General features: G+C 40.1%; 1 protein-coding gene across 1 annotated transcript in view; it reads left to right on the top strand.

The window, feature by feature from the left end:
* The window catches only part of ntrk2a (neurotrophic tyrosine kinase, receptor, type 2a), a 103,461-nt gene that overhangs the window by 3,255 nt on the left and 81,812 nt on the right, over window positions 1–18,394 (top strand). The window contains exons 2-10 of the mRNA XM_080309260.1: window positions 266–340; window positions 1,583–1,654; window positions 2,088–2,156; window positions 3,039–3,187; window positions 13,618–13,751; window positions 14,676–14,808; window positions 15,052–15,123; window positions 15,322–15,549; window positions 17,917–17,919. Of these exons, the coding sequence (XP_080165386.1) occupies window positions 266–340; window positions 1,583–1,654; window positions 2,088–2,156; window positions 3,039–3,187; window positions 13,618–13,751; window positions 14,676–14,808; window positions 15,052–15,123; window positions 15,322–15,549; window positions 17,917–17,919 (935 nt within the window). The remainder of the gene's footprint in view (window positions 1–265; window positions 341–1,582; window positions 1,655–2,087; window positions 2,157–3,038; window positions 3,188–13,617; window positions 13,752–14,675; window positions 14,809–15,051; window positions 15,124–15,321; window positions 15,550–17,916; window positions 17,920–18,394) is intronic.

Raw genomic sequence — 18,394 nt, 5'->3', positions numbered from 1 at the left:
CATTCACCCAAGGGAGTTGCCCACAATCATCTCCTGCTGGCTCTAGAATCAAGTGCCATGCACAAGTGCTGCTGAGGAAAAGAGGCGAGAACTGTTCCTTTTTCACTGCCCCCCCCATCTCCTACGTACCACCTGCACGCTTTCCAGAGTCCTTTTTTTTCATTATTATTTTATTTTGGTCCCTCTGACTTTTTGAAATGCTTCTGTTTATGCTTCCACCTGTTAACAAATGAGCCGTCTCACCAACGCTTGGTTCTCTTGACAGTTACATCGCAAACCAGAGCAGCTTCTCCTCCATCAGCGACAAAGACCTGCACTACTACAAGAATCTCAGGAACCTGTGAGTCTTTAATGGCTTATATTACCCGTGTACCCTTTGAGGTCTGTCTGCATTATTTTAAAGTGTTCTTGTCCAATGTTGGACCCAAACAATAGGCAGCATTTCTATGTACATTCTCTCCTCTTTTTTACTAGTCTTATTCATTTATTTCAGCCTTGTTGTGTTTATCACTGCATCACACAGTGTTTTGTCCAGTTCTGCACTTCTTTATCTTAATTTGCTTCTTTAAAAAAAAAAAAAAACTATAACCACTAGCAACCACTTTCTTCTACCCTGAAGATAAAATCTGTTAGGAAAACCTAATTTCTCAACCAGTATCCCATTTGCCAAGCAAATTAGCACAAAGCACATATCCACAGTGAGTGTGCTGTATGGTTTTCATTGTGGCTGGACTCATGGGAAAACAGCTATAAATGCAGGAAGTCTTAAATGCTGTGTTTAAGCTTCTATCTGAAACAAATGTCCCGTGTGTCTAAGACACGCTGCACAAACACTTACACTCTGTGCTGTGTTAATGTAATAGTGTGTGATCTGACTAGTCATACAACAATATTTTGTTATGATTCACACTTTTAATGACTAAACACTCAGCCCAAGTGATGCCACACCATCAGCTGCAGGAGATAACATCGCACCAAACGGCAATATTGTCTTACAGCCTCACCTTAACTGATAAAGGGCAAATACTTTATGCATCCCGTTATAGCATCGTTGTGTAATGCCTGTTGTGTATTAATATTAATTTTTTATGTACATAAAAGCATTTCTATTGGGGTACCATTTACACTATGCCCAGCGGATCCAGTGTATTAGCTTCGATTAGCTCTGATGGATGAAGTTTTTATTGGAGTTGTTTATATAAACGTCATTTTAACAGAAAGGGAGACTGATATAAGATTTTAATATGAAAAACAACCTTTGTTTGTCTCTGTCAGTTTGCATCACAGACATCCCTATATTGGACAGCCAATAACAGAAAGCGTGTCCTCTTTTAAATCTCTAAATGTTCATCATTTGATTAGTTCTTTGGACCTAAATTGTTCTACTTTCTAAAAAAAGTGTTGTGTTAATATATATATATATCCTGGTTGTGGTTTGTAGGTCATATAAGACAATAAGGAGAGCAGAATATGGGTTACCAGGTTCTTATTGCTGGCACATATCCTCGTCTTGCCTGGCTTGTGATGTGAGACAAATGTTCATGAAGATACTGATGATGTTCTTGCTTTTGTTTTGTGGCAGAACGGTGACCAACAGCAGGCTAACATATGTATCAAAGCTGGCCTTTCAGAACAACTTTAAACTGCAGTACTTGTGAGTAAAAAGTCATGCTGTTTATTCCTTCCCTTCGATTGAAAATGTGTACCTTTGCAACGCAATGTGAACAAGTCACACTGTGAAGAGAAAATTAATAAGTAAGAAGAAAAGCCAGTGAAGGCAGTGAGATTGATGAAAAACAAAGTCCGCTACAGGTTAACAAGATTTATAATTGATAGTCAAACCGTGATGCAGAGTCAATATAATTAAAGTTTAGTTTGATACTTATTATATTTAATTAATGCGACACTTAAGGTTAATTGTGACAGTCTGTGACAATGTGTGGGGAAAACTTTAAATGAGAAATATAATACAGGCTTATTAGTGTAGATAGAAGCAGACATGTGCTATTAGTCCTAACAACAATCCACTACTTTGCTTTGGTGCTACAAACACTGTCTTCTTCCCTAATGTTTGATTTAATTTCTAGGAATCTGAAAGATAACAACCTGTCATCCCTGTCCTGGAGGATATTCAAACACCTCAACATCTCTTATCTGTGAGTTCAGAGGAACCTTTGCTATCAGTCTTTCTATCCCTGTGTGTGTCTGTTGGTTTACCTCCTAGTTACTATGAGAGTCTTTAGATAAACACAAATACACACAGCAGCATCTGTAATAGCATCTTAGGTTTTTAATCTCATCGGTTCATAGTTCTATTTAGTCCGTAATTTTCCTCAAGCAAGAAAATGGTTTTTTTTAGAAGTTCTTGATTAAAGAGGAGCTGACTTTTTAGTTGCATTCAGAGTCCAGTCAGATCCTAATTTGAAACAGAGAGTCAGAAATAGTGACATAGTTGTTACGGGATAGTAATTCAACTACAAACTTAGGTTTATATTGGAACGCAACCGGTTGGTTGTATAGTAAGACAAAACCCTACAATAACTGAGTTGCCTGTTGCAATGAAACATGTCGCAGAGCAGTCAGTCTGTCTGTGTTTATAAATTACATGGAAGTTATCTTTAACCCTTTGGCAATCTGTCTGAGAGTGATTGCAGTGAGTCTGAGTCAGACTGTGATTGTTTGGAGACAAGTTGGCCCCCACCAGACAACCTGTCCAATCCCTTTGCAATCAAAAGTGTTCACCCAGGAGGTTGAGGTTGTATTTTATTCTTAGATTTATTTTCCCCGTTTCTATTTTTCCCCCGATTTAAAAGCTAAATAACAGCACAGAGAGCATGCAGAGATGTTAGTAGCAAAACCTTGTAATGTGACAAAAAAAGAAAAAAAAAACAAATCCCAGAAACACTTAACACTAGTGGTGTCGAACAGTTACAATTCCTCTCTTTCTTAAATCTTCCAAAATGTCTGTTACTCTTTCGTGCTTTGCTATGCTCTGCTTCTCACAGATCTTCAATGTGTGTGTGTGTGTGTGCTTCTAGGATCCTGTCTGGAAACCCTCTCCACTGCTCCTGTGAGAACATGTGGATCAAACTGTGGTTAGGAGAGGAAGCAGACATTCAGGAGCTACGCTGCATTGAGGACGGAGGAGCACGCAAACTGCTGTCCAGACTGACATTACCTAACTGTGGTAAGGGCGTGCGCACGCACACACACACACACACACACACACACACACACACACACACACACACACACACACACACACACACACACACACACACACACACACACACAGGGTAAGGACCTGGAAAAAACATTCACAAGCTGTAGCAGAGTGTAAAGCGTTGAAGCACCTGGAGGAAAAAAAATCAATCCTAATAGTTTCCTGTGCAAATATTTTTCCAAGGGCTTGCTTATATTTTGTCGTGTTCTTATGTATTTTTCATATGTCTGACACATCTGTTTTTATGTGCACAGTTTGTATAAATGTGTATGTACACGTGTGCGGTATGAAACTTGATATTTGAAGACAAATGTGCTAAGTGTTTTGGCAATTCTCAGGAGGTGTGGGGGTTGAATGAATAGAGACACTGAAGCTTGCTGTTAACACCTAAGAGGATAACTGTACAAAGAGTACAATTCATGCACTGACTACAGCCTCTGCAGTAATCAGTAATATATACCTACTGGTATGTGAGTAGGACGGATGTGCTGCACGGACGGCATTGCACTTACATGGAGTGTCGCTTAGCCTGTATATTGTAATTTCCCAAGACACTGTGAAGTGCAGAAAGCTACAATGTCTTATGCATGAGCAAGCAAACAAATGACCAAATAAAAGCACGCACGCACACTTAGAGCCTCACTTTCACAGGGCTTGAACATGTTGTTTGCTCTCTGTTGTGTGTCACCAAAACGCCATCAGCGCTGCACAGACTGATTTATCTTTGTCCAGTTGGGATTTTTTCTCATGCGATGCACAGATTAGCTGCTAGATGGAGTAAAGTGAAATGACCGACACACAGGTTATGCATGTGTGTGCCGTTTGTGAGTGTGTGAGGGTTGTTTTGTCCTATAATACTAGGCGGGGTAGGCTTAGCCTTTCTGGACAGGTGTCCAGCCATCCGATCAAAAGTTACGAGTGTTCATCTTCCTGTTTGCTCTAAATTTCATACATTTATGATGTGCCATAGCGCTCTATTTCACTCCTCTGGTTAACCCAGCATGTTTAATGTGATGATAGGTTTTAAAAAATGGCTGCAAGTTCTGTTAAACCTGTCAGAGATTTCCTCTAATCAGAAGTTCATGTATTAAAATTTTAATTTGGGGAGGCTCTGACTCAGGAGGTAGAGGTCCAAGTCCTTCAGCCTGCAAGTCCAAGTATTCTTGAGCAATAAACCAACCCCCAAATTGGTCCTGATGTATCCACCGTAGGGTGAGTGCATCCATGATAGAAAACCCTTGGCTTGTAGCAAAAAGCTCTTCAAGTACCAGTCCATCTAACAATTAAATGTGCGTTAGATGGGTTCAGTATTCTTGTGTAGTTCTATAAAAGTACATGCTTGTATATTGTATCAATTAATGATCCCACAAGCATCAGTTCCTTTTGATAGATACATACCACTGCATGCTGGGAACATTGCACAAGAGCTGCAGTTTTGCACGACCCAGTTGTCTAACCATAATTTGGCCCTTATTAAACTCGCTCAAATCCAGGCGCCACAATGAAGAGGTAATCAGTGTTATTTGCTTCACCTGTCAGTGGTCAAAACGTTATGCCTGATCGGTGTATCCTTGTAGTAAAAAGGTCTATAAGTACCAGTCCATTTACCAATTAGATGCGTGTTATTTCCAGTATTCTTGTGTACTTCTGTGCATGCTTGTATGGTGTATCACTGAAAGCTCTGTCATTACATTGAATGTGCTAGATTAACCAAAGGAGAGAGAGAGAGAGAGAGAGAGAGCATCATGATGTATTGTACGGTACACGCTTGTATGCTTGTAGTAAAAGGGTCCATTTACCAATTAGATGTGTGCAATGTTTAACATTCTTGTGTACTTCTGGGGAAGCATTGTATTGAACGAGCAGGTGAACAACATGAAAACAAGGCTTTTATATTTATTATTATATTTATATGTACATGTGTAACCTGGGGGAGGAGATGTCTAATGAAGCTATTACATTATGTCTCAGTGAGCCGTCCCTATTGATTATTTTCCCTTTTGCTTTTACTACAGAAACTACGAGGGTATCGATTGTAGAAGTATTCGTCCTAAGTATTTTCACACACACGTACCCACAAAACAATCTGGCCTGCTTTTATTCTGGAGGTTTGCAGGGAGCCTGACGATGTGTGCGTGTGTGTATTAGCTGTGCTGCTATTTTAGAGAATAAACGCACAGATCTTGATCGTTGCCTGTAGAAACCATCATATGTCTGCTACGTATGTCAGTCGTACGTAGAGCTTACTTAGAGATTTTGTTTTGTGTTCCTTCCCTGTTCTTTTCCTCGCCACATGCAGAAAACAAAGAAACGTTAGTTTAGTCAGGATTTAGTTTATTGCGCGTATCGTTATCAGAGATCATACAAAACCTGCCAAATTTGTGCATCGCTTTGCCTAAGTTGCTCATCTATTCCTTCTTGCTGCTCACCTGCAACAGCAGCATGCTAGGACTATATGATGCTTTGTGTAATTCAGCACATAGATGACATCATTGACTCTGAAAGTTGCTGACTGTATGTACTGCAGTAAAATGAAGTGTTATAAAGACCATCTGCACTGTGTCCCATAGCACCGGTGACCTGCTGTCACGCAGCAGATTTCATTTCCTTTTCCACTGAATCATCATGTTTTGTTCTCTAGGAATAAAAAGACAAAACCCAACTTTTCTAGATTTATGGAAAGCTGCAATATTATAAGCAAACCCCACAAAGATGATCACATTTTAAAAGCAAGAAAAGACGCTTTCCACAGATTTAATCAAGAAACGTTTCTTTGACCTGCCAAGAAACACAGTTAATATTATAATAAAGAATTATGTCTTTACAGTCCTCCACATACAATTACTTACCACATAAGTGTAATGTCAGTTTAAGTACACTTCCAGGACAGGCTTCTACAAACCACAAGGCTTTTATGCTTATGGGAGTGTTTATGAAGCATGAATGTATAAATGTCAGCAGTTATTTGACACTTTATTCTTCCCTTCTTTATATCATCTGTATGAATTTTTCATGAATCATTCTATTTTGGACACTCTTCTGTTCATAAGATGTGTCAAATTACAGGTTGACCTGTCTCAGAGTCTGACCTGCTCTCATTCTCTGGATTTGTTGATTTTTTTTCCAATCGTGTGCACTGTATCTGTCTCAATCTGGCATTTAGAGCTTGAGTTTGACCAGAGTAAGCAAATAAAACTTGTTTTCGCCTTTCGGATGGGGAGTGCACCCCAGTTTATTTTAGTAATGTGGCATTATAAAGGAATTTTCATGTCAGACTTAAATTTATAAGAAAAAAATCATCAGTCAAATCCGCTTTATGAGCCTAATCATGTTTTGGGGTTTTGTTTTAGCATCTTTGTTGTTCACAGAGGAATCAATCTGGTGAAAAATAGCTCTGGGCAATCCGGACACTCAGGGCACAAACAATAAGTTAGCTTGCAGGAAGCTAACAATGTCATTGATAATTCCTATTGATCTGTCCCCTCTACCTTCCCTCCATTAGCAGAGGATATTTTTGGCATTAGCACAGTTACAGCAGGGCCTCTGGAGAGGTGGGCGGGGGACCCCCTGGCAGAGTGACATATGAGTAGGAGGACATGGTGGGGCAGGGGTGCCAAATAATGCCCCAGGGCTAACAGTGATACACCAAAAAAGACCTTTCAGTCTGGCCAAACTGCTAGCCCCGCGCTTCATGCTCATAGTTCTTCCTCTTTATTTGGCATTTTCCATCTGCCTGTCTGCTTTATGTAAAACCTTTCTGTCTGTGGGCCTGAACATTTCTGAGCGACATTATGAAGAAGGCACAAAGAGGAAATGCCCATCGATGCCCTCGGGCCGACACTGATCTCACAGGCGAGCCTCATACGATCCTCCGTCTGTGTTTCCCCATGGACTGTTTATGGTTGGAGCTCCGCCCCGAAAGGATTACAAACACAGAGCCTGTTCAATGTGCAAAATAAAAACATCAGCTGTGTCACTCAGCAAAAATGTTGGCAACGGCAGGTGTTTAACAGTCCCGCTGTTTCTTAATAACGGGGTAATTAAAACAAAACAAAAGAGCCATATTTAACTCTTTATAAAGTCTTTCATTTTGTGTCCTTCTCTCAGTTCCTTCTCCCTTTAATGCCACGCTTGTTAATGGTAAGAAGGGCAAGTTTAAGCTTTTTCCACCATCGCTCTTATAACACCTTTAGCTTCTGCTAAATGAATCAAATTCCATTAAAGTGAATAACTGAAACCAGCTGTCCTGAGCAAAGGGTGCTTTTTCCCGGCGCTGTAGAAATTATAGCAGATGTATTACCAGATTCCCGCTGGGCACATCACAGCACAGGTGCACTCTGCCTTCATCTGTGTCTCTCTCAGTTAGTCATTCCAGTCAAACACGCAAAATGACAGTCAGTTGTTGCCCTTAATCATCTATTTTTTTGATTGCTGTTCAAAGAATTTTTGCCTCTGTCCCCGTCATTTCCTTTCTGACTTAATTGGCTTTACCATCCAATCTGTGCATAGGCTTTTGAATAGTTGTGTAGTAGATAAAACTAAAATTCAGCAGCACAGGCAAACACAAAACAGACCAGATGGCTTCTGTAAGAGTTTGTGGACAGGAAATGCTAATTACATATGTGAACTTTCCTACATGTTAAATAGTGAGGAATAAAGCAAGACACAAAAGATTTAGTAAGTATATTATGTCAGTAAAGCAGTTGGGAGGCACAACACAAAAACACATGACAGATGAGGCAGATTGTTGTATTTGTAGCTTGTAACCTTGTTTTATGAGGTAGCTGAAGTTAAAGTAACAGGCCTGAGAAGTTCAGCTTAATTCAGTTAAATTGTATTTATCTTTATAATGTAAGATAAAGACTCTACAATAAAACAGAGAAAACCACAACAATCAACAACCGCTTGTGAGCAAACTTGGCACTTGGCAACAGTGGCAAGGAAAAACTTCCTTTTAACAGGAAGAAATCTTCAGCAGAACCAAGCTAGGGGCAACCATCTGCCACGGCCACTTAGGTTAAGGGGAAAAAAAGAAAACAGAGGGAAACAAGAACCACTCAGTGCATTGTGGGAAGCCCTCTGCTGTCTAGGCCTGTTGTATCGTATCTTAGAGAAGGCTCAGGGTCACCTGATTCAGCCCTAAATAAATACTCGAATTTTAAGCCTAATTTTAAAAGTAGAGATGGTGTCTGTCTCCCAAATCCAAACTGGAATCTGGTTCCACAGAAGACGGGCCTGAAAGCTGAAGGCTCTGCCTCCCATCCTACTTTAAACAGGAACCACAAGTAAATCTGCAGTCTGAGAGCAAAGAGCTCTAATGGGGTGATGTGGTACTATGAGGCCTTTAAGATAAGATGCAGCCTGATTATTCAAGACCTTGTATGTGAGGAGACGAATTTTAAGTTTGATTCTGGATTTAACAGGGAGGCAATGAAGAGATACAAATATAGGAGAAACGTGCTCTCTTTCTAGTCCCTGTCAGGACTCTTGCTGCAGCATTTTGGATCAACTGAGTTCTTTTCAGGGAGTTTTCAGGACATCCTGATAATAATGAATTACAGTAGTCCAGCCAAGAAGTAATAATGCATGAATTACATTTTCAGCATTACTCTGAGACAGGATATTTCTAATTTTAGAGATATTGAGCATATGCAAGAAAGCAGTCCTACATATATGTCCTGGTCTAAAACGACTGCAAGAGTCCTCACAGAGTTACTGGAGGCCAAGGTAATGCCATCCAGAGTAAGCATCTGGTTAGACATCATGTTTCTAACATTTTTAAGGGTCAAGCACTATAACTGCAGCTTTATCTTAATTAAGAAGCAGGAACATAGAGGTCATCCAGGCCTTAATGTCTTAAGACATCTCCTGCTTTCCTTCTAAGGACATACTGCTGTCATTTTGAAGTTTTCATAACTGAAGGATTCAAGAGAGATTAAGAAGGACAGTTTGTGGGAAAGAGGACAGGCGGTCAAAACAATTCAATAAACAATCTTTATTAAAAATGGAAGAAAGTAAGTTCTAAGATTTTGAAATGAGCCAGAAGGATGTCTTTTTGCATAGCTTAACCCTTTTAATGTGGAAAGGAATTACAGCCATTTACATTTCAGTGATTGTGTCTCGTTCCCAAACAGAAGACTGTGTAGAGAGAATCTTTCTCAAAGCTAAGATGACTTTTCAACGCTATTTAACCCAAACCGCAACTTAGCCTTAATTTAATTGCCATAAAAATATTTCCCTAAGAATAGTGACTGCTTTGCATTTTAATGCACAGCATTTATGGTGTGAAAAAATGCATATAAAAGCTTTAAACCTTTCAGAAAGACAGTAGGACCCCTAAAAGTCTGAACCTAATCAAACAGTGCTCAAAACGGGAACAACAACTTTAAACACTGAAAACTGAGACATATAGAACATAAATCTGATTCTCCTGGTTTAAAGTTGTGTTTTCATTCTCAGTTAGATATTTTATTCTTTACACTACTGCAATTTTCTTCCTTCCTGGCAGAGAGAGCTTTTACCATAACAGAGGAAGCAGACTATGTTTGCAGGTGGTACGTGTCTAAGTAGCATCCACGTGAAATACAGGACCTGTGGTTTCCCAGCAGAACATCGCCAAGAGCATAGCACTGCCTCTGTTGGCTTGAGTTCTTTCGATAGCGTATCCTGCTGTCATCTCTCCTCCAGGAAGATGATGTGCACACAACCCGATGTCCATGTGAAAATAAAAGAAAATGTGATTTGTCGACTCAGATGCTCGGATGCTCGATGTAGATGTATTCAGTAGTGGATATATGGGTCAGCATGTCTACTCTCAGCGTTCTGCAGCAAGCTGTGATGCACTGTGTTCTGACACCTTTATATCAAAGGCAGCATTAAGGTTTTTAGCCACACACAGGCTAAGCATAATGACGTTGTGACCATGTCTTTGCTGCCAGTTCACCAGTCGTCCTTCCTTGGACCCATTTGGCCAAGAACACTGAGGAACTCGGTACAATAATTTAAATGTGGCCTAATTAAAATTAAAAAAAAGTGTAGAGAGATTCAAAACTTTCGAATGATCTGATGCTGGAGTTAAGTGTCAGCCTGATTGACTGTAATCTCAGACAAGAGATCAGCAATCATTAACACATCCTCCTCCTCCCTTTGTCTCTGCATCATTTGTGAATCCTTCACAGTGCATGAACAGCAGAACATTGACAGGTAAACTTATGGACAGACTTTGTGTTGCGTGCCTCAGTGCTTTCCTCACCTCTCTCTGCTATACATTTTGTCAGAAAACTCTCTTTCTGCCTCTGCATTGCCTCAAAAAACACATCATTATGATGGAGCAGAAGGAAGGTTACATAATAAATGCTAACATTTCTCTGAACATCAATACAAATGTGCCTATTGTGGCCTGTAGCAAAAGCTAGCAACAATGACACTGAGTAATGCTGTCGCTGATGCCGTACTTGTAATTCATCACCCATTCATTGAACATAATCCTGGAAAATGAATGCAATATGGATTCCAGGTGTCAAGGAGTGTCAAGAGCTAGTATATGCATAGGTGCATCCAGGGGTCATTTGTGAAGTTTTCCCCACTTCTCTACCTGAGAGGTTGTCGTTTACAGAAAAGAAAGCTCTTTTGTGACACTAAAATATAGTCTTTAAGCAACGTTTACCAGAGCAATATCACAGTTTCTACTTAAATTGATCATTCTTGCTTATTCCAGTGCAACCTAGTAGTCAAATGACGATGCACAGTATCAGATGCAATGAACTTTGCCTCTTAACTTTTACGAGATTCAGTCTGAATTAGTGGTAAAGCGATGCATTTTCTTTTTATCTGACCCGTCTGACGTGGGCTTTGTGACCCTTGGCTTAAAAGTCAGATGTGCGATCCAGTTATTCAATTCAGAGTCATGGAAAGGTTGGAGACAGTCCCAGCTGTCACAGGGTAAGAGCCAGGTTACACCCTGGACAGATGTAATCTGTTGCAGGGTTAACACAGAGAGACAGACAGCCATTCACACTCACACCTACAGTCAGTCTAGATTGATCTAATTAACCTAATCCCATGCATATCTCCATACAGAGCTCCAAGATTAGAAAAATTTTTTTTGTTGTGGAATCTTTAGACATAATTAATATTCAGTAATTTCCAAAAGACCAATCTTGATGGTACAACCAAGTTATTTCCAGGGTTTTATGTGTCAATATAAGATTAATATAAAACAAGGACAGAAGGACATAGATGCTACCACTTGGATGCATGTCAGAGACGGAATAACTCTGACAGCCTGAGTGGATGAGTGAATAATGAGCTGCTTTCCAAATAAAACACCTCTATACAAGTGTGAAGGCTACAGCAGTGTGGAAAAGACAAAAGAAAAAAAATATTCAGCTGACCTTTTAGTACAAATCTAAACCCTGTTGTTACAGTGAGCATGTGAACTTCAAGTACAGACAAGTGAGAAATTAAAAGCAGCACCTGAATGTGGAACACGGAAAACCATTGCAGTTCCAGATGCTTCTGTTGAGAGGTCAAGGGGTTTCATGAGTCCAAGATGATGTGAATCAAATCCCATGGACACCAGCATCAGTTTTGAGCCCAGCTAAGGATCCATGGGATATCATGTTTCAGCACTGCACTGTATTTATTTGAAAAATATCATCAAATCACAAATTGAGGCAATATAAGTACAGTAATCTATTTATATTTCTACTCATAATAGAAGAATACTTGAAAATTCTGCAATGCATGACAGGAAATAACCTTAAAAATAAGAAGAAAACAAGCAGTTCGACCACTCAGATTTTTGTGCTTTTTAACCTTTATTCTTCCTTCGCTCTTATTGCATGTCGTCTTTATTTGTTTAAACGTATGTTTTGGAAAACATTAGCTTAAACGGTGAGTCAAAATTGGCCATGGTTTGAGTGATTTGAGTGTGAGTGTGAATGGTTTTCTGTCTTTGTGTCACAGACTGTCACAATGTAAATGTCTACATCTCTCACAAGAAAACAGACCTACATCAATAACCACCGCAAAGTTCAGCCATGCCTTCACAAAAGATATGGCTCAACACTACTAACAGAAACATAGCTGGGATTTTTTAGTCAAAAGGCTGAATGAAAAACCATTTAGCTAGTGTCTAACTCTCTTGCATGAATATAAATGTCGTGCATCCCTTGCAGACACCCGACTGCCAGAATTTCCTCACAAGTGGCTGCAGGTGAACTATAGCGCAGGCTCAGCGCTGATACACGACACAGTTCCGTATAATTGCTGGTGTTGTCACAATTGCAGGGCGATCTACCGTCCATAATTACAATAAAACCCTTTTCAATCCCACTTGTTGATTCTGAAAACATCTAAGCAGCTAAAGATTCAGGATCACACACTGGCATGGATGATTTAACTACCATAATTGAACATGAGGTCATAACGATCCTGCTGCACTTACATCAAAATCACGGTGGTTTGCAGAGGTTTTATGCTAATTTGTTGGCTTCAGTGGGAGATGTGTGTGTGAGTGTGTGTGTGTGTGTGTGTGTGTGTAATGTGCAGCCTGCAGATGGCTGTAGTGGCAGTAGAAAGCTGATTTACTGAGAGCCTGTTAAGATATGTCGTTCTGATATAGTAGCTGGGCTGCCACCAGTGAAATGACTGGTTTTTACGGCGTCTCACAGTGATTGAGTGGGTTGCCGTAGTGATAAGTGGGTTGCCCTGGTGATAAGCATTCTGCCGACGGACAGAAGAGGTTGGAAACGGGTGGGGAGAGGATGGGGTTTGATAAGAAATCTGTCCAGTTTTTATCTGCAGTAGCTGTCGACACTCTTCTCTTCTCTTCAATGATGTTATTGGACAGGGGACAAAAGTGGCAAGACTCTGATTGAGTCTGATTGGTCATGCTCAGGTCACATCCTGGTCACCTATGTAGACACACACACACAAACATATATGCACACACACACAGTCACCAGTGTCTTTGCTTTGACAGGGGCTTTAGACTGTGTCCAATCAATTTAGTAGTTGGGCTGCTGAAGACATGCACTAGTAATCAGTGTAACCATCACTGTGTTTGAACTCTGTCTCTTTGTCTGACTGTTTGATTGGGGTGAGTGTGCTTAAATGAAAGTGAGAGAAAGAGAGCAGGAGATTGAATTCGAGCTCTTTCTTTGTGTGTCCCTGTGGTTGCGTGTGTGTGTTTGCCTGCTCATGTCTTGTTGTCGAGGTTCTTACGTGATTTGTATTTCAACTGAGAAGAAAAAAAACAGCGGCCTTAAACAGGCCTTAAATCCTAAGTTTGCTTCCTTTCCTACCACTTCCTGTCCTGTCCTCTCGCCATCTCTAAACTTTACGTTCTCCTCACTCTTCTCTCCTCCTTTCTGCCCCCTTGCTGTATGCAGAGGTTCCCACGGCAACGTTAACCCCATCCAATTTGACCAAAATGGAGGGAGAGAATATGGAGCTGTTGTGTACGACCTCTGGTGTCCCATCTCCTGAGCTGTTCTGGGATATGATACGTGTCGCCTACTATGAGGTTAGGAGACACACACACACAGACACACAGTGTACCAGCACTGCTGTCCTACTGTTACAGAAATTACGATATTGTGCTCTATGAGCTTTACATTTCAGCATTTCAGTATTCAGACCATTTGTTGCTATGATACTGTTATTTTAATGTTCCTACTCTGATTTCCAATAAATGGCTTATTACCATTAATTATAACTGCATTTTGGTTGCTTGTGTGTGTTGAAGACTTCATCTCTTGCAATCCCCCAAAGTCAGGGAACAGGTTCCGTGAAAATGTAAAGACAGACTCCAGCCAGGCATTTTTGCCCACATGGCTGCCCATTACTAGCTACCTCACAAGTCTACAACAATCAAAGTCTTACATGTAAAAGATTGTAGTAGCTTGCCGTTAGAATTTCTTCCCCCAAAGACAAAAGCATGTACTCTGATTGATCCCCTGCTGAATTTGTAAGCTTGCTCACTTACAAAGAAATGAACAGTCTCTAATCTTTCTGTTAGTTTCATTTTAATGGAGAGAGACAGAATATCAAAACAAAACAAATTACTAAAAAAGTTTGACATGATTTGCATGTCCATGAGGGAAATAAGTATTTGATTTCCTCACAACACCAGAAGAAGGGTTTGGCTACCACAGACCGGCTGTGTCATCATAAAAACAATTAGCAATTTAGAGTATATTACTGTCAACACATACTTTTCCCTCTTGTTTAAAGTGCTATGAATGACATAACCCAGCGTTTCTAGTGTTTTATGCACATATCATGAACATTTAACAGCTTGAGCGTTATCGAGGTCCACTCTGATTTAAAAGTCAATTTTTACTTAATGTGGCTCTTGGACCTCTTAACATCACGATCTGACTTTGAAGACATTGTCTTCTACTAAGCAATCAGTTTTTGTTTGTGCGGCTGCTCTTTTCTCATGCAGATAGCGACATCGGGCCAGACTTCCAAGCTGCAACTGTTTAACCTGTCTTCCACGGATCACAACAGCAAGATCAGCTGCACAGCTGAAAACATTGTAGGAGACAAAGAGTCCTCTGTGGTGCTGAATATACTATGTAAGTTTATCCTCTGGCAAACTGCCCCAATTTAGTGAAGATTAATTTGTCAAAGCATCCCTCGATGCAGCGTAGTCTTTAAATCAGAGAATTAAAAGCTTGAGAAGACAACGGTTCTTCTCATCTTTTAATCTGTGTTCTTGCACGCTTCGCTAGTTTTTACCTTTGCCTTATCTTAGTTCTGTCTTCTGTTTGAATTTCACACTGTTGCTCTTAAACTCTCTTTTCTCTCCGCTGCATCAGTTCCTCCCAAAATCACAAAGCTGAGTGACGCAATTCCAGATCATCATTGGTGTATTCCCTTCAGCGTGACAGGTACAAGAGATGTCCACATGATTGTATTTAGTCATATTCTGATGTTTGATTTTTGTGATTTCACAAGGTCCCAACATAAAAAGACTTTCCCTAAGTCACACCAGTACCTGCGTAAATAGGGTAATGACATCTTTTTAAATAATGAAAACTAGTTAACGTTACTGGTTCTTTTGTATTGTTTTCACTACCTCTCTTTAGGAAACCCTAAGCCAACTTTCAAGTGGTCACAGAATGGTAAGCCAGTGAAGGAGGGGCAGTACATCTTCACCAGGATCCACGACTACGCTGAGAGAGAGTACCATGGCTGCTTGCAGTTGGACAGCCCTACACACATCAACAATGGGCGTTACAAACTAGAGGTTGCAAACCCCTATGGCACAGACGAAAAAGAAGTTGATGCTCATTTCATGCACATGCCTTCCGATGGTAAGATACAACATTATTGGATGTTTTATTTTCTGTTTCTACACCACTATCATCATGATGTCTGATCTGGTTATTAAAAAATTATCAGCAAGTTCATTTTTACTATTTTTTTCAAGAACATATGATATACCACTTCTTTTTTAACTAAATTATTAATTGAGGAAAAATATTCTTCATAATTAATAATCACAAGAACTAGACTATGCAATTTCTGGAGAAACAGTAGAGTGATTAATGCTACTGCTGGACTTGCTATGTTGTTAAGAAGTTGAAGCTAAGTAGACTGCCCCAAAATACTTTTGATAGTTTAAACTCTGGCACCTGAAACCATTCTGATAAATTCATGTCTAGCTAAGTTTTATTTGAAATATATTATTTATTTTTAACATCCTGTTAATTTTGTAATTTTACTTTGAAAATCTCACATTATTAAAGCATCTTGACAATGTCCAATACACAACTGGAGGCTCTGATTTTGATGAACTCTGATGAATTCTTTTGAAAATCAGACAGCTTTGGTCAACCGAATAGCTTTCTGTATTTAATTAATGGCTTTTATCTTGAAAGATCTACATGTTTTAAAGCTTACTGGTCTTCCATTAACAAGCTGGAGGATTTTGTTTTGAAAATCTTACAGCAACACAGTCGCTGTTGTTAGCTGCTGGTGGGGTTTTTGGACTATTTTGTGTTTTTCATGTGTGCATATGAAAAAGAGGCAGACAGGAGAAGCTTTGACACTGAGTAACACCGTAACATATGTAAAGCCATGACTCCGTATCTGTATGGCTATGGAGACAAACAGTCAGGAACACTGACAGACAAATAAATAAATTGTATGTAAATTTATTGAGCGACCCCAAAAGTTATATATATATTTTTTTCTTTTTGTTTTACTTGTGTAGACCCGGAAAAAGACGTATTTTCAGCTTTTCTCAAAAAGTCCTAGATCAAAATATAATGGATCTGTTTTCGCCAGAAAGATGACACTGTTCTCATTAAGATGCCTCCAGGTCAAAGAGTGCAGATCAACTGGCATTGAGAAAAACACTGTTTGAAAAAGGAGAAATGTTCCTACTTTGTAGTCATGCAATGATGTCTGTAAACTGAAAACCATGAGCCTAGCAATAGGTTAGAGTTAAAAATTTCAGAAGAATATTTTTCCTTTCCCTGTCTGACAGTTAATTAATGTACAGGGTGGGCCATTTCTATGGATACACCGTAATAAAATGGGAATGGTTGGTGATACTTAAGTCCTGTTTGTGGCACATTAGTATATGTGAGGGAGCAAACTCCTCAAGATGGGTGGTGACCATGGTGGCCATTTAGAAGTCGGCCATCTTGGATACAACTTTTGTTTTTTCCATAGGAAGAGGGCCATGTGACACGTCAAACTTATTGGTAATGTCACAAGAAAAACAATGGTGTGCTTGGTTTCAACGTAACTTTATTCTTTCATGAGTTATTTACAAGTTCCTCTTTGTTCACAGCCATTGAAAAGTCGAAGAGGTTAACACGTGAGGAGCGGATCGAAATTGTGTTGATATCTGGTGAACGCAGTAACCGGGTCATTGCAGCAGATTTCAATGCAAGACACCCTACGAGACCACCCATCTCCCATGCTACAGTTAGCAAACTGCTTGCTAAGTTTCGTGAAACTGGTTCAGTGTTTTATTTGCCAAAATGTGGATGCAAGAAAACTGTCACTAATGAAGAAACATCAGTGGCTGTCCTAGCTTCATTCAGCAAGAGCCCACAGCGTAGCACTCGCCGCATGTCACTGGATATTAGCTACTCACAAATGGCACCCTTACAAACTCCAGCTACTGCAGCATCTCAACGAGGATGACCCAGATCGGCGCACAGAATTTGCAGAATGGGCAAACCAAAAATTGGAACAGGACCCTAGGTTCACGCAGAAGATTTTGTTCAGTGATGAGGCAAACTTTTATGTGAATGGTGAAGTTAACAAACAAAATGTTAAGAGATATATTCTAAAACACTTCTTCAGCAGAGAATCAGAGAGGAGAAACACAGAGATTTTCTTGCTAGCAAGGGCAGCCTCCAGAACTGACACACCAAGAGTGAGCCTCAGAGACTAAGCACTGAGGACTGCCCTGGTCTTTTATTTATACACTTCAGTGAGCGTTTGTTCCATACATTGATATGTGGAGGTGTACGTGTGTGTGTGCGTGTGTGTGTGTGTGTGTGTGTGTCAGAGTGTGACCCCATAAAGGACTTCCCTAAACCTGCTGGACTGGAAGTCCAGCAGTTCATCTAAACAAAAGGCACTTAGACTAAAACATGTATAGCTACGTTAATCCTACCGTAAAACAATAAGACAAGGTACGACCTCTCCCATACTCCTAGGATGTGGGGGTGAACGCCAGAACACCCTGGGATGTTACAGACCTCCTAGGATGAGACATTCTTTCAATATGCCATCAACTATATACTTCTAAACACAAATGATTTCATACAGTATTCTACCATATGCAAACTTATATCATTAAAAGATTATACTGACTACTAAGTACAATTTTCCATTGACACAAAACCACCGCTATTGGTCTGACACTAACCCACATTGGATGGATCCCTCCAAGACTGTTGGAACAACAAAAGTGATGGTTTGGTGTCGTATATGGGGTACAACGATAGTGGGTCCATTCTTCAGCAATGGAAACCTCAAGGCCCCTGGATATTTGAAATTGCTACATGATGATGTGTTTCCCTCTTTATGCACTGAAGCTGGCACGTTCCCTGAGTTTTTCCAGCAAGATGGTGCACCACCACATTATGGGTGCCAGGTCCGAGCATTCCTAGATGGACAGTTTCCTGGAAAGTG

Source organism: Astatotilapia calliptera, chromosome 12 (genome assembly GCF_964374335.1).
Source record: "Astatotilapia calliptera chromosome 12, fAstCal68.1, whole genome shotgun sequence".
In the NCBI taxonomy this organism is placed as follows: Eukaryota; Metazoa; Chordata; class Actinopteri; order Cichliformes; family Cichlidae; genus Astatotilapia; species Astatotilapia calliptera.
This window is presented reverse-complemented; position numbering and strand designations above follow the sequence as displayed.